General features: G+C 42.6%; 1 protein-coding gene across 2 annotated transcripts; it reads left to right on the plus strand.

Annotated features, from left to right (window-relative positions):
* Nucleotides 1-275: 275 nt before the first annotated feature.
* SLC45A2 (solute carrier family 45 member 2) lies at nucleotides 276-15,979 on the plus strand. Of its 2 annotated transcripts, none has more exons than XM_054283522.1 (7): nucleotides 276-714; nucleotides 1,816-1,992; nucleotides 5,280-5,605; nucleotides 9,443-9,586; nucleotides 10,800-10,923; nucleotides 11,766-11,971; nucleotides 15,755-15,979. In XM_054283522.1, exons 1-7 carry the CDS (start codon nucleotides 276-278, stop codon nucleotides 15,977-15,979), a joined length of 1,641 nt encoding a protein of 546 aa, XP_054139497.1. The 2 variants fall into 2 exon arrangements, with proteins under 2 accessions (XP_054139497.1, XP_054139498.1); XM_054283523.1 differs by having other exon boundaries at nucleotides 5,280-5,587.
* The last annotated feature ends 232 nt before the right edge of the window (nucleotides 15,980-16,211 follow it).

Raw genomic sequence — 16,211 nt, forward strand, 5'->3', positions numbered from 1 at the left:
GATGTATGTTCCCGTCGTATGTGTGCTTCATGAGCAAACAGTAATTCCTCAGTTGTGGATAGTCGGGAGCAGCGCAGACGCCCAAAAGCTCAGATCAGCTAATGTGAACACACGCTTCCCCGCCCCCTTCCTGGCATAACTTGTGATCGCAGAGCCATGAAAGTATGTGATCCCTCCCCCAGCACAGACCGATCCCACCCAGCATATGATCTGGGCCCCATGTCAGCCGGAGCAGGCAGCACCAGCCTGCCACGGCGCTGCTCGCAGCCGGAGCTATGACCTTAACGAAGGAGAGCTTCCACGGGGCTCTCCTGCCCGCCTCTGGAGCGGCCAAGGCCGACATGGATGGCACCAGAGAGAAGGAGGAGGCCCCAAGGCAGGCAGTGATGAGGACTGGAGCAGCGGTGCCCAGGAGGCGAGCGGTGGGAAGGCTGGTCATGCACAGCATGGCCATGTTCGGCCGGGAGTTCTGCTATGCCGTGGAGGCCGCCTTTGTCACGCCGGTGCTGCTCAGTGTAGGGCTGCCCAAGAACCTCTACAGCCTCGTGTGGCTCATCAGCCCTATCCTGGGCTTCGTGCTGCAGCCCGTGGTAGGTTCAGCCAGTGATCACTGCACCTGTAGCTGGGGCAGGAGGCGACCTTACATTCTGGGTCTGGGCATCATAATGCTGTTAGGCATGGCTTTGTACCTCAATGGGGACGTGATGATCTCAGGTGAGTGAGGGGCATGCGCTGTGCTGACAGACAAAACTCATCCTAGCCTTTCAAATCAGAAAAAGGAGAGGGGTTCCCCTTTTCCTTCTTAAAATGCACTGTTAAAATTTGGTATTGTGTGACTCGGGTGCACTGAAGGAGCTGGGGAGCGCCGTAATCTCTGTGTACATTCAATTCTAACACTGCATGTTATGTACATTGTGCATAGTGTTCTGTAGTCTGTGCATGTGATTGCAGTCTGTTGTATGTTGGTTTGGTTGCCTGACAAGCTCCTTCAGGTAAAGATTTGCTTAGGCCATAGAAGTTTTCATGAGCTAAGATCTACCTTGTTAGCTTAAATGATAGTATTGTTTTTGTGATGTAATACATACCCAAACTGAATCCCCACTCATCCCTGGTTTAGATGGATTAGTATTCAGAATACTCGCCTTCAATTATTGCAGCACTGGCTTGACTCTTGTACCGAGCTGGTGAAAAACAAAAATCCTTAACTTCTTGAAAACTCAGCTGCAGCTGAAACAAGCAAAATCAATAGGAGTGACATCCATATTGTTACATTTTGGCTTGGGATATGGCTTCTTAAAGTCTTGATACAAAGTTGTTGCTGACTAGGCAGATGGGGGAGGTGTGTGTTTTATGGATTGATTTATTCTCTCTTCCTCGATATTATTGATATATACTTGATTTGAATATTTGAGTATTTCATTGACCCAGAGAGAGATGTTGCAGTCAACTCTTGATTATCTAAAACAATATAAGGGTTGGGCAAAGAGAATAAACGGAAAGTATTGCAAAATGCATGTGTTAGGCTACCAGAGCATGCCTTGGAGGTGTTAAGGAATAGATTTAGGATTGTGATGCTCTTGGTTGTGGAGCTTGAAGCATTCTGAGCAGTGTTGGCTCAAGGCAGTAAGTCAGCCTAGCCCAGCTCAGCACTACACAGACTCGGCTCTCCTGCTTCTCTGATGAGATTCCGGTGTCACTGGACTCTCCTGTGTAACCAGTTGTTGTTTAGATTTAGAAGTGTCAGGAAAGACTAAATGTGGTTTTGCAGAACATGGCACTGTTGCTGTCAGAATGAGGGTGTTTTTCTTTTTTTAGCTTTCATCGCTGAGAGAGACAAGCAGCGGACGTGGGCAATAGTCATTACCATGCTGGGAGTAGTACTTTTTGATTTTGCAGCTGATTTTATCGATGGTCCAATCAAAGCATATTTATTTGATGTCTGCTCTCATCAGGATAAAGAGAAGGGTCTGCATTACCACGCCCTCTTTACAGGTACACTGATCCCTTCTTTTCCTCCCTGCCTCTCAAAGGAGGGGAAGGTAATTGCTTGAGTTTTATCCTCACTGTGTTTCTAATCTTGAATGAACTGATCATCTGATCCTGCACTTCAGTCACAGGACTTTTGTTGCTGGGTTTTCACTACTCCGGAGAACAGCAACTTGTGATTGCTGCTGCAAAAATCTGAGGAAGGCTGCAGGCACAAATAATTACAGCAACACAGGCATGATTTACGAGCAGTTAGTTATTTTAAAATGTGAAATAGGGTTTGTCAGTTTGTTTTGGATTTTTTTTGAGTTTTTTGCTGAGGCAGAAATTAATGGATGTAGCTTGTTTCATTGCTGTTGCATATAAAAATAACATTTTTGATTTGTCATGTGACATGCAACAAGAGCTGCGCAAACCAATTGATTCCCATTCTTCAGCAGTGCTCCAGTATATGCTGCATAGAAACAAGAGTTCTGTGTAAAATTCAGAAGGTCACAATTCCCACAAAATAAGACCAAGTGGTTAAGTTCAAATTCCTGCAAATGAAGTTAACAGCTTCATTTGTTTTAGTACATTTTTAAAATGTTATTGAGTTACAGAAGGACATAAAACTGTTGGAACAAGCTCAAAGGAGGGCCACAAAGTTCATAAGGGGACTGGAGCACCTCTCCCATCAAGATAGGCTGAGAAGGTTGGGGCTGTTCAGCCTGGAGAAGAGGAGGTTGTCTGGAGACCTCATAGGAACCCTCCAGTATCTGAAGGGGGGCCACAGGGAAGCTGGAGAGGGACTCTTCTTTAGGAGGATGTGGGGAAATTTAGGCTGGATGTTAGGAAGAAATTATTCCCTGTGAGGGTGGTGAGACACTGGAATGAGTTGTCCATGGAGGTTGTGGCTGACCAGCCCTGTCAGTGTTCCAGGCCAGGCTGGATAAGGCCTTGAGCAGCCTGGTCCAGTTGGAGGCATCCCTGGATGGGTCTGGATGATTTCTAAGGTCCATCCCAACCCCTGAACATTGATTTCATGGAATCATCTGTACAATGTGAGCCCTGTGTTGAGGAAATGCACAGGGAAGACACGTGAGGCCATGTACCTGTGGAGTGACCCGGGAGGAACCTCCTGCCATGTCTGAGAGTAACCCCTGTGAAAGCACTAGACAAAAAGCAGACTAGATGAAAAGTCATGGAATCTTTTTACAGCAGATTTTTGTGGCTACTGAACCCCCAGCAAGAGCAGAGACTCATAAACTCAGTAGCAGTTACTCTGTTCAAGGAGGGAGGTGTAGTAGCTAATGAAAAAGGCTGATTTTGGACACATGAAATACCTATATCCAGGAACACAGTTTATAAGGGAAGCTTAAAGCCACATGGGAATTAAATCTGTATTATCCATTGGAACAGATAAAATGCTAAAGAATCACTTGTTTGGAAAAAGAGAGGAGTGAGTGTTTATGTATATTCAGCACAACTCTGGTTGCAATATTTTTTTGGATGATACTAAAAAGTCTCCAAGTTTGAAGCTACAGATTTAGCTGACTCAGTGTACTGATCTGTGAAAGGGAATGTGAGACAAATAATGTGAAATAGGACAGAAATGGGGCAGAGTGTGTGACTTGGCCCAGCATCCTGTGCTCTCCACAGCAAGTTCATCTCAACCCTTCCTAACAGAAAGTTCCCTGGTCTGGTGTTGAAATCCTCCCTTGACTGGAGTTCTACAGCCTCCCAAGGCAGTCTTCTCCAGCAATTCACTGGCCTTGGTGTTTGTTTTCCCTAAACTGCAACATTATTATTAATTCCCTACAGTTTACATTTATCATTGCCCATTTTATCCTTATTAGACACAGACAGCAATCTTCCCATTTCTTGTCCAGGTTCTGTTTTAGATATTGTTTCTTTTTCCTACTTTAGTTCCTCCTTTCCTTTTACGCTTAATATTTCTGAGATTTTACTCTCCAGTTTGCTTTCAGTTTAGGGTTTGAACATGAAACTTGATAGCTTTGCAGTTATGAAACCTATGGCCACTTATTCAAGTGGAAGAAAGAGTGCACACAATCAACATTTAGGCTGCATTCCAATATCATGATGCTTCTTTTTCAAAACAGCAAAATCATCCCCTAATGTCAAACATTCTGTCTGCAAGCATACACTGAAAATAATGTTGTGTAGATTTTCTTTTAAAAGTAATTAATAGCGTAATTGGTTTTTATGAGAACAAGCAAGGATACAGTCCCCTGTGAAATGCCCAATAGTGCACAATGAAAGAGGACCATAATCAGACCCAGGAGGGTAAAGAAGGTACAGAAAGCCCAGAACTCAATCAAAATCCCATGGTTTTGGGGGAAGCAAGTGCAGGTGCTGTTAGTTTTTGTCAGATGCGGGGCTTTGCTGCAGACTGTTATCAGATCTCCTAAGCAGAAGGGTAGAAATTGAGTTCTTGGGAAGGGCCTATCCCATGGAACTCCCAGCCATCCATCCCCTAGTGCACCTGGTTAAGGAGGTGTCAGGACCCTACAAAGGTGCCAGCCCCACCAGAGCTCTGTGCTGAGTGTAACAGAGGGCATGATCCTGTGCATCTCTGCGTGCGCTTATAGTAACAAAGAGAAGAATTGTAAAAAAACCAGACTGACTGAAAACTGGGTTTATTAACATCAAGGAACAAAGTAGCATTCTCATTTTACCCTTTAGTCTAACTCTTCTGAGAAAATTAGTAAATGGGATTACACTCTTACACTTTTTCCTTTCTGTTTTCTTTACCAAGTGGTGTTGTACTTGGATTTGTATAAGTAGAAAACAATGCCTTTGGGTTTATTTCCTTTTTTAGAGAAAAATCACATGGAGGCAGTATTTCTGTTTGGACTAAGCTAAATACATTTTAAAAATTCTAAACAATAGAAACTCTCAAAAGAATTTTAAAAATGTTTGTTCTGTGAAAATAAAAAAAGAAAACCACATTTTTCTTGTAGGATTCAATTTAGTTTTACTTGCATTATTTACCATTTCAAAGAAAATAGAACTTGAAAGAGTCAAAAAAAGAAATGGACCCTATTTTCCTGTGTATTCAGCCTATTTCTAGAGAGCTCTGCCTGACAGATCTGAAGAGAGTTTTCAAGAGATGTTTTAGTAACTGCTCATGTATGTGTTAGCTCAGTATTCCTATCTCTTGTGATAAATATCTGAAGAGTGATTATTCCATCATTTCTAGAGGGCATCACATATTGAGGGTATTATGTGCTCTTTGTTAATTTTGTCAATGCCAGTAGACATTTCTTTTTCCTTTTTTTCTTCCACCATTGTAGGTTTGGGAGGAGCCCTGGGTTACCTTACAGGTGCTATGGATTGGGGTCAAACCATACTAGGATATACCTTGGCATCAGAATTCCAGGTGATTTTCTTCTTCTCAGCCTTGGTTCTCATAATCTGCCTTACCGTACATCTGTGCAGTATTCCTGAAGTCCCACTCAGATATGAAAACGAAGAGGCAAAGTTCTTGTTGGAAGAGACTGAACCCCATAGATACCACTCCATAGAGGAGGAAATAAGGAATGGTCACTTAAAACCAACATGTACGGAAATAAAGGCTGCAGCCAAGCCAGGGAAATGTGTGGCTGCGTCACGCACACAGGTGAGTGCAGAGGAGATTTTACAGCTTCTATCTTGGCATCCTTGGAGACCCCTTAATTAGCTAATGCTGACTGTTTGTAAGGCACAGGCACAGAAAAGAACCCTCCACCGGGATACAGACAGGAGAACGTCTGCCTGTCTTTCTTTTTTCTTTTTCTTTTTCTTTTTTTTTCTTTAGAACGTATTGCCAGCAAGAGGGATGAGACCGGCTAGTTCTGATGCACTGATCCATTGGCAGGGTATGAGGGAGAAATTGGCTCCATTTTCTGCTCAGTGTCAGTCTTCTGATGTCCTCCTCATGTGAATTTTGTAAATAGGATCTACTTTTTCCTTTAGTCTTGGTATAATTAGCATAAAATTGTGGGCAAAGACTACAGACCATTAATATTTGATGTAGGTCTCTAATTCTCACTGAAGTCCACATGGTTTTGTACATAATACATGTGAAATGTGTGACACTTGGATATTCTGCAACTCAACATTTTATTGAGCACTAATGTGTTTAAAATTGCTACAGCAATTTTAAAAATTTTAAAATTGTCTACAGCAGTGCTACCTTGCTACCAGAGTTTGTGTTTCATTTGAGCGATATTGTAGCTGAGCCTTTGGCAAAATTTTGAGGTGTGAGAAAGCAGTGAGTACTTTTAAATCCTCACTGTTATTTTGTTTCTGATGCATTTTTGTGAGAGATTTCTTCAACCTAAGGCACGTAGGAAGAGGTGAATCTACCAGAAAAGTGTCTGGAGAGCCCACTTTTAGTATGGTGTTGAGAACTAGTGCAAACACATCCATTTTCTGTTGATGATTGTTTTTACAGTGTGGTTGATGACTTTTAGTGCTAGAAAATCCTCATGGCTACCTCATGGTACCCTAGGTAAACAAAGTATAACACAACAGTGGTGACACAATTACTTCTCATTTTAATTCCATTTTGATTTCTTGGCATTATGCATATCAATCCCTGATAGACTGATGCAAAGGTTTGATAAATCAGGTAAAATATACTAAGCATGTACAAACAGTTATAAGTAGGAAAGCAATCCTCTTGTTTAATCTGTAAGTAAAAGGGATCTATTATCTTTTACTATTTGTAATTTGTTTTACAACAGCACTTGGTATTTCTAACTGGAAGAAAAATATTACGAAATTATTAAAATATTATTAAATTATTACAATATTATTAGATGCAAGACATATGAAATGAGCATTGCCTGATGATAATGCAAGGCAAGCACAGAGTGGGGCAGACAGCCAGGCAACAGCTGTGGGCAGAATCTGACAGGAGCTCTGTGATGCTGTCTGAGCTTCCCCATCTCAGGCCAGCATGAGCAGCCGGCATCCTTCACCAGCCCTGTTCACTCTGGGCGCCCTCCAAATTGTCAGAGATGCTGAGCCTCACCGACTGCTTGGGCCATGCGGGCTCTAAAAAAAGAGAAGGCAAATGAAGATGACAGAGCGATGCAGTGAAAATGGGGGGAGCAGACTGTGGTTTGGGGTAGCCTCTGCCTCAGGAAGAAATAATTCCCTGGAGTGTGTGACATGAGAAACGTGGAGTTCCATGTCTGGCACCGGAGGCAAAGCTGTGGTGGCAAGCCTGTGCCATTGCCCTCCTCTCTGCCTAGGCTGGGCAGCCTGTTGGAGTCCCCCAGTGCTTTGATCAGTCTCATGTTCCTTTGATGTGCCTTTCTGTGTGTGCATGAGTTCTAGACACTCACTGCTTTAATGATCTGTCTCCTGCGGCACATGTTTGCTGAGTCCATTCATTACCATAATCACTTCCTTGAAGAAATGGTTTGGCTTCCTGTTTTTCTGTCTTTTTTTTAATTGTAGGCATCATGGCTATATTTCTTCTAAATTAAGGCCTATGTTCTCACATGCTAATAGCTAACATGATTATCAATGAGATTTGACTTGTTACAGTATGAACAGATACCCAAAGCAATTAGCCTTGTATTCTTTTGAATGGTGCCAAATTATTCAGGGTCCACTGCCATAAAACCTGAGTCATATTGCTTCCTCTGCATTCTTATCATCTTATGCCCTGAGTTGTAGTGATTTTGTAGAGATTATTTGGTATTCTGAGCTTTTAAAGGATAAGGCGCTTAAACAGAGCCAAACTTCAGCACATTATTTAAATTAGCATGCAGTTTGTGTGCTGGTATGTTTTGAATGTGTGCATTAAACATTTTTGGTTTCCATTTCCACTTTCTGGAATATCTAAATAGAAAAAAAACCATTTCTATCTAGCTGTCAAATTACTGTTTGTAATCACTGCAGTGTCCTTTGTAATTCCATGACCTTATCCTCAAACTTTGATTGGAAAGTCTATTTTAAAAAGCAGGGTGGAAGAATTGCAAACTAAATAAAGCCAAGTCAAACGATAGTAATTATCCTTGAAATAACACTAATGAGTTAATCTGGAATTCTTTTGTTTTCTTTTTATAATTGTAGAAGAATATAAAGCTCACCCTGTTTAAAAAAAGACAATGATGCCAAGTTCCAAGGGATTTGGACAATATACAGTCCAAGGTGGAAGCCAGCAACTTGAATTTTGGCATTCCTATGAGGATTAAAAACCTCACACTGAAGCAAATTATTTTCCAACTTTATATGTGGTGATTATTCATAGAGTAGCTTGCAGCATAGCCTAGTTCAAAGGAAAGGAGATTTGTGAAAAGTATATACAAAAATGAAGAAAGAAAGGAAAAAATGACATCTTACAGCAAATTGAAGACAAGATCCAGTCCAGGAATTTTGAGTAAATTAGCATAATTTTTGCAGTTCTCCTACATTTTATAACATACCTCTTCCCTTACCATCTCTCCAAACACTGTTGTCTTCAAATGTCTTCAGAGAAAACTGGAAGTTTTCCATCATGCACAGTTAAAAAAGTATATATATTTTTTTCTCTTTAAAAGCAGTGAACCATGCAGGAGCTTTAATACAGGAAGAATTATGTGTAAAAATATCTGATATCAAGCACACCTACAGTAGTTTAAAAAAAAATTAGAAATACAAATTATCTGATGAATGTGACTGGAGAAGAATCTGAGAATTTTGGGGCACAGGGCTGAGACAAGGAGGGAGATTACATGGGGCATTAAAGGCAGTGAGAAAATTTGATTTCCCTCATCAGTGAGATTTGTTAACCAGCACTAATTTGGTTATGAAATGAGTTATTGCTCCCTTGGTATGAGGTGTTCAGATGCTGGAGCTCACATTCTCTGTGCGCTACCATGGGGAACCACAGCTTCTCCCTGCTTCAAGGACAGAGCATAGTGGAAAGCTCATGGTATGCTTGAGGAGGTAGAAGTTTCCCTAGAAAAAGAAGTTTCCTAGGGAATTTAGCACATAGAATGGAAAGGGAATAAAAGGTCTCATGAATCTGACACATCTTAATTTTCAGGAAGTATTTTGAGCACAACTGTCTTCTGCGGCAGCTTTAAATTTTCAGTGTAAAACTGATGGTTTCTATGGAGAAATAACTTTTGTTGCTTGTTGTTTCTGTTGTTGGTTCATTGGGTTTTTTTTAAAACTCTCTGAGTCTGCTTTGGCAGAAAATTTCCCCGTTATTCTATATGTAAATAATTGTCCTACTGATAATAACAGCAAAAAATGTTACATTCCTGCTGGTATACTCCATTTCTTCTATATACTTTATAGAATTTTATAAATTGAAGAAAACTCAGTACCCAAGCAACCCTTCCTAGCAAAAAATAAAAGACTTTGGAAGTTTAGCAATGAAAAGATACTACTAAGACCTTCTTTATTTGCTGTCAGCTATTTCATTAGCATTCAGGACAATAACACTGTATTATTCTTGAATATTTGCTTTTAGGAAAAGAGGCAGATGACACTTAAATCCCTCTTGAAGACACTTTTAAGCATGCCATCCCACTATCGCTGCCTGTGTGTGAGTCACCTCTTTGGATGGATGGCTTTCCTGTCCAACATGCTTTTCTTCACGGATTTCATGGGACAGGTAAAGCATAAAGTGCTCTTCCCTGTAGCATCTCCTCCTCCATCAAAAAGAAGTGAAATGGTGTTACTATCCTGAGGAAATGACACGGGTGTCAGAGCCATTTGTATCTGGATGGCTCAACAATAGTTTTGTAAACCAGCTAATTGAGGTCAGGCCCTTGTTGCAAGCCTGTCCGGGGAAATCACTGGGGAAAATGTTTAGTATTTGTAAGGCTTTGTGTCTAAATGTTCCAAGTGAAGCTCTCAGAGCTGGCCCAAACACCTCCATTTTCTGTTTTGGTTTCAGAGCTGCTCCCAGCTGGGCAGGTTTTCTGGCTGGGCAGTGCTTGCATGCAGCTGGGCTTGTCCTGGTGTGTGTGCAGCATCCCCACAAAGCCCCTCACCTGCACTGCAGCCTCCCTGGCCTCAGGATGCAGCTCTGTGCACACAGGGAGCTACTTGGCAGCAGAAAGTTTTATCTTCCTGCATTTGTCTGTCCTGAACCCCTTTTCTCAGCAGCTGTTTGCCTTCACAACACCCCCTGGTGCCTTTTCCGTGCCATTCCCAGGGACTGTATGTCCTTGACAGTGACTCTTGCCTGTATGGCCGTGTCTGCCTCCTTCCTTCCAGAGCACTAATATGGTCCTGGCACAAATCTCTCACTGCCACTCCCTGCTCTTCTGTGGTTTCCACACAGTATTCCCATTTCCTTGCCTTTTTTGTCTTTTCAGGCAAGGCAAGAGGGAGGGTTTTTTTCCCTGCAGCGTAGATGAACAACTGAAAGAAAAAAGTTTTGCTTGTCTAAAATAGTAACTGAATACGAGAATAACTGTGTGGAAAAATAAGTGTGTTGAGGAAAATCTGAAAGAGAAAACAGAAAACAAATTGTAGATAAATTAAGGAAAGAAAGGCTAAGGCAAGAAGACTGAGAGAAGAGAGAAAGTTAGTTGGAAGTGAGACACCTAAAGGATAGAGGAGCAAATGAGCAGATTAAAAAAGCTGTACAATAGACAGTCCAGGAAAAGGCAGAGGGTAAGAAATGAGGTGGAGCCTGGGATGTGACAGTCCAGGAGATGTGAGTGTGACACCTGGAGAGTTACAAATGGGTGGTTAGGACACTGGTCAACAGATCTCTTGGGTGCTCCCTACCAGGGATGGGGCCTGTGCCCATGAGAAGGAGGCATTCCCTACACGGTGCCATTCCTGCCTGCTGTGACTTCCGTGGTGTCTTTCAGGTTGTGTACCACGGGAATCCCTATGCACCTCACAACTCCACACTTTACCTGACCTACAAAGCAGGGGTAGAGATGGGATGCTGGGGGCTGTGCATCAATGCAATTTCTTCATCACTCTATTCTTGTAAGTACCCATGAATAAACTCCAAGACTGTGTTTGCTGTTTGCCATTGTTCAAAAACCATAAGGGGATGCCAAATTACCTGGAATTTGTTCTACATAAAGGCTTAAGGAATGTTACATTCTCAGCATTGTTAGAAACTCATATCTTAGCACCAACACTTCCCGACCACATCATGAGGGGTGACTTTGGAATTAGGATATTGTTCTGCACATGAACTGACCCTGAACACTGAAAATCATTCTGTAAATAGATGCCACACTAAATTCTTAGGTGCTCTTTCACCTAGCAATGCTGTATTTGTGGGCTCCTGAAGGTGACCTCTCCCCATTTGCATTCCCTGTGTAGAAGTTCTTGCCAGAAGCTTCAATCTTGCTCTCCAAAATTATGCATAAACATGCTAGCACAGCTCCCCAGGTAGTTTTCACCATAACTCTTCCAAAGAATTAAAAACCCCCTGAGCTGAAAACTCATATAAGTAGCATTTTGAGGGTTGATTTGAGCATCTAAAAGAGGCTTGAGGAAAATGTTTTTCCTTTGGAGCTTAACTGCAGGCATTTCTGTATAGCCCTTCTGTGGATAAACTTCCATTCAGCACAAGCATCTCTGGGTGCAGCTGCAGTGCAAGCTGCAGGTTGAGCTCTGGGTGGTGTGAGCAAGTTTTCTTTGGCAAGTTTATACCTACAATAATTTGAGGTAACTTCTAAAGTCATTAAGATTATCTTCTTCATTGCATTTTACAAAATACAAGGTTTTTGGTTTTTTTTTTTCCTTAAAAGGAACCTCCTGATAAATTGTTACCTATTTCTTTTAATCTTATCAGCATTTTCACTTTCTTTCCACAGACTTGCAGAAAGTCCTTCTGCCATACATAGGATTAAAGGGACTTTATTTCATGGGATACCTACTTTTTGGACTGGGTACTGGATTAATTGGCTTGTTTCCCAATGTCTATTCCACTCTGGCTCTTTGTTCACTCTTTGGAGTCATGTCCAGCACACTGTACACAGTGCCTTTCCACCTCATTGCAGAGTACCACAGGGAAGAGGAGGTGAGTGCAATGTCCCAAGAAGCATTAATTTTATATCTGTCTGTGTCTGTTCAACCTGTTTTGGGGGTAAACTGGATAGAAAGAAGCAGATTTTAATTTTAATTTTGAACTATTAACAATGACACATATGGATGGGAAGTTTCTGACAGAGAAAGTTAATATCCCAGCTCCAAACTCTCCAAACAGGCCTTCCATGAAACAAATAATTATTTATCATCACATCTGAAACAAAGACAATCACAGAACATGTTCAGGCAGTAAGCAGGGTGGTCCACTTGTGTTGTCTTCAAGTCCTACCTTCCTCATATCCTTCCTTCCAGCCGCTTTAGCAGAGGACTTCTGAGGGCCTGAGGTTTTAATAACAAGCCTGTAAAGGCTGTCAGAATTTTTAGTTAACTGAAAAGTGTTACAAAAGCTTATTAGCTCTTAGCTAACAAACAAATGCCATTCAAGTAGAAACATCATTATATAGTACAGTATTAAATCTATACCACATACTCATTATCTTTCTAAATGTCTGTGGTTGGGTTTTCATCCTCCATGGCCTTAAATCCTGTTTCCAAGGAAAATCTGGAAAAACTTGCACTCCTTGTATCATGTTACTGGGCATAGCAGGATCTTCATGTATTGTAAAACATTGAGTTCTTTAATGGAAAAGTCCTCTCAAGTCCCTTAAGTTACTCAAACAGCTGGAAACAAGAAAAATTAAGGAGAGTTGGAAGAAATTAGGAAAAGTTCCAGTGTATCTTGGAACATCTGAAGAAATTAATAAAGGCAACGTTGAAATATTGGAAAACCACATAAAACATAGTTTCAAGCAGCAGAGGGCTAGATCAAGTGCTAGACAACACGTCCTACTGTTTTGTACAGCTCTCACCAGCACCTTCTGAAGGATGAACACAAATGAACTCTTTAATTATTCTACTGAATGCTAGGAGGAAGTCTCAAAGTGATTGAATATTTCAGATATATGATTAATAATTTTTTGGTTAATTTCTTTGCTCCTTCCAACAGGGAATGATCATGATGTGTTATAAACACAAAACAAAAGACTGGGAATGAACCCAGGTTAGGGTGAAATCTCAATTCTTACCTCAGGTCAGCCAACTCAGAGAGGAGGAGTAAATGCAAAATTTTTATCTGTTTCAAGACAGAAGTGAAATAAAATAAGCTAAATTGTGCATGAACTTTACAGTTAATAGGCCAATATATTAATGTGTTACTTAAAAGACAACCAGTTGTTTCTTGTTTGATGTATGGTATCTGCTATGACAGATGTTAAATGATATATAATTCTATGTTAGATTTTACATTAATGGGTTGAGGCTTAGCTCAAATCTTCTATAATGTACAAGACAGGGAAAAAAAAGAATAAACATCAAGCACAAGAGTGCATTCATTTACAGATTCATGTATTTGTGGTCAGAACTACTGCCACATAGGAAGACTGGGAACAGCCCAGCAAAATAAATACAATTTATTTTTCAAAGTGTCTAAAATTGAGGCTTTATCATTTCAGAACAAGCAGCGGACATCTTCCCCCACTATGCATTCTACCAAAATCATGCGCTGTGTTTTATAATGCTGCCATTTCAGCTCCTGTTCTGTGCTGCTGTTCCCTAGGGTCCAAATTCAATTTTTTTTTTCTACTGGATTAGGAAGAGACTGTTTGTCTCCAGTACTTGTGAGCTTTGTGTAGCTCAAAGGCAAGGTAATAGGGTTTGCAAAAAGCAAAAAGCATCTTAATGGCTAAGAGAATTTGGATACCAGAACACCGCAGTGCTGCTGGCCTGCAGTGTGGGAACTTCTTGTTGTTGGCATACAACCTCCTCCATTTAACAGCCTATGCAGGAAGGAAATAAATATGTCAATTATCACATAATGTCCCAGTTAAACAGAGTAATTTCTTTCTGGAGGAAGGGACCCCCAGAGATCATGTAGATCCTTCTCAAAGAGGGCAACCTGAAGCAGGCTGTCCCAGTTCTGGTTTGAATGATTCCAAGAAAGGAGACTCCACAACTCCTCTAGTTAACCTGCTCCAGTGACCCACCAGCCTCACAGGGTGCTAATATGCAAGACACTTGTACATAATGAATGAAGGCTTTGGTTCTGCTATGTATCGCAGCAGATACACAGATTAGTAATTAAAAGTGGTCCTCAATAGTGTAGAAGAATCCTAGTCTGGATGTTTGCTTTCAGGTTGCTTTCATCCCCAGCAATAAAAGTATTTGAGTACTGATTTCCCTTATATGCTTTGAGTATTTTAGTACTAATTTCCTTTATGTGCTTTGAGCCATAACTTCAGGTTCCTGCCTATATGTGTGTGGGGCACATCAGCACTGCTGTAAAGCCTTTGGATGTGGTTCCTCACAACATCCTTCCCTGTAAAGTGAAAAGATGGATTTGATGAGTGGACTCCTAGATGGAAAAGAAGGTGGTTGGATGGTCACATCCAGAGGTCAATGACTCAGAATGCACATGGACATCAGAGACAAGTGGTGCCCTCAAGGGTCTGCACTGGGACCAGTGTGATTCACTGTCTTCTTTAATGACATAGATGAAAGGATTGCACACATGAAGGACAGGATGCCATCCAGAGGGACCTGGACAAGCTGGAGGAATGGGCCTATGGGAATCTGATGAGGTTTAACAAGGCCAAGTGCTGGTGCTGCCCCTGGGCTGGGACAGCCCCTGGTACCAGCCCAGGCTGGGCATGAGCAGCCCCAGAGCAGCCGTGCCCAGAAGGGCTTGGGGGTGCTGTGGGTGAGAGGCTGCACATGGCCCAGCCATGGCACTCCCAGCCCAGAGAGCCAAACGTGTCCTGGGCTGCACCCAGAGCCCCGTGGGCAGCAGGGCAGGGAGGGGATTCTGCCCCTCTGCTCTGCTCTGCTGAGACCCACCTGGAGCACTGCATCCAGCCCTGGGCTCCCAGCACAGGAACCACAGGGACCTGCTGGAGCCAGCACAGAGCAGAGACATGAAAATGGTCACAGGGCTGCAGCACCTCTCCTGTGAGGAACAGCCGAGAGAATTGAGATTGTTCAGCCTGGAGAAGAGAAGGCTTCAGATTGGCACAATTGTGGATTGCCAGTATTTAAGGGAGCTTGCAAGAAAGGGAGAGGGGTTTTCACAAGGGCACATAGTCATAGAACAATCAGGAATGTCTTCAAACTTAGAGAGAGTAAATTTAGGTTAGATATCAGGAAAAAATTATTTAGTGTGCAGGTGTGAGGAACTGGATCAGGTTGTCCAGAGAAGTTTTGGATGCCTCATCCCTGGAGGTGTTTAAGGCCAGGTTGGATGTACCTCTGAGCACCCTGGAAAGTGTCCCTGCTCACAACAAGAGCATTGGAACAAGATGATTTTCCAATTTCCTTCCAATACAAACCATTCTGTGATTCTGTGATGATTCTTTGATAATATGATAGTATGGTTCCTTCAGCCATGAGTCAGAGCGAAATTATTCATGACAGGATGACCTGTACTGTTTAATATCAGTTTGACAGAGATCAAGTTGACCTGAACTTGAAAATCATGTATCGTTTCTCCAGTCAATTTCCAATTACTTCGTTAAGAGAAGGGATAGAGGGAAAAACTGCAGATGAGAAAAAAATTGGTGGAAGCTTGGGAAACTCCTGTTACTTAAAATCTCTGTGGTGTAAGAAGGGGAGCAGCGAGCTGTTGCCCTGCCCGCTGCCCCGGGGCTGTAACAATGTCTCGGCCCGGAGCTGCGTGTTGCTGACACTGCCCCGTTTCTGGGGCTTGTTCTGTGCTTCTTTGCAGAGCCAGAAGCTGCAGGAAGGGGAGCAAGCAGGGGAGCACGGGCGAGGGAAGGGCATCGACTGTGCCGCCCTGACCTGCATGGTGCAGCTGGCCCAGATCATTCTGGGCGTGGGCCTGGGGCTCCTGGTCAGCGTGGCCGGCAGCGCCGTCACCGTCATTTCGGCATCCACGGTGGCGCTGGCCGGCTGCTGCTTCGTGGCCTTCTGCATTCGCTACGTGGACTAGGGCTGCAGGGAGCCGTCGGAAGGGATCCCCCCGGGGGAGCGTTTTCTTTCTGGGTCAGTAGCGCTGGTGCTGTTGCTGTGCTGACACTGCTGGCACGTCATCCTCTCTTACCTCCTTGGATCGGTTGCAATTCCAGAGCTTTATGAAATGGAGACTTGATAGAACTGGCTGCCTTATGCCTCGGACACACACACACACTCTCCCCCACAGTGTGTTCACATGCTGTGGCATG

Source organism: Melozone crissalis, unplaced genomic scaffold, assembly GCF_028551555.1.
Source record: "Melozone crissalis strain CALT ecotype California unplaced genomic scaffold, PUWL_Pcris_2 ptg000036l_1, whole genome shotgun sequence".
Taxonomy (NCBI): Eukaryota; Metazoa; Chordata; class Aves; order Passeriformes; family Passerellidae; genus Melozone; species Melozone crissalis.

Bases quoted from the DNA above. Each gene is read 5' to 3' on its own strand.
- SLC45A2 (XM_054283522.1), top strand. From the start codon at position 276: ATGACCTTAACGAAGGAGAGCTTCCACGGGGCTCTCCTGCCCGCCTCT. The intron at 1,993-5,279 runs GTACACTGATCC...CCACCATTGTAG, and splicing joins TTACCACGCCCTCTTTACAG to GTTTGGGAGGAGCCCTGGGT. The intron at 11,972-15,754 runs GTGAGTGCAATG...GCTTCTTTGCAG, and splicing joins AGTACCACAGGGAAGAGGAG to AGCCAGAAGCTGCAGGAAGG.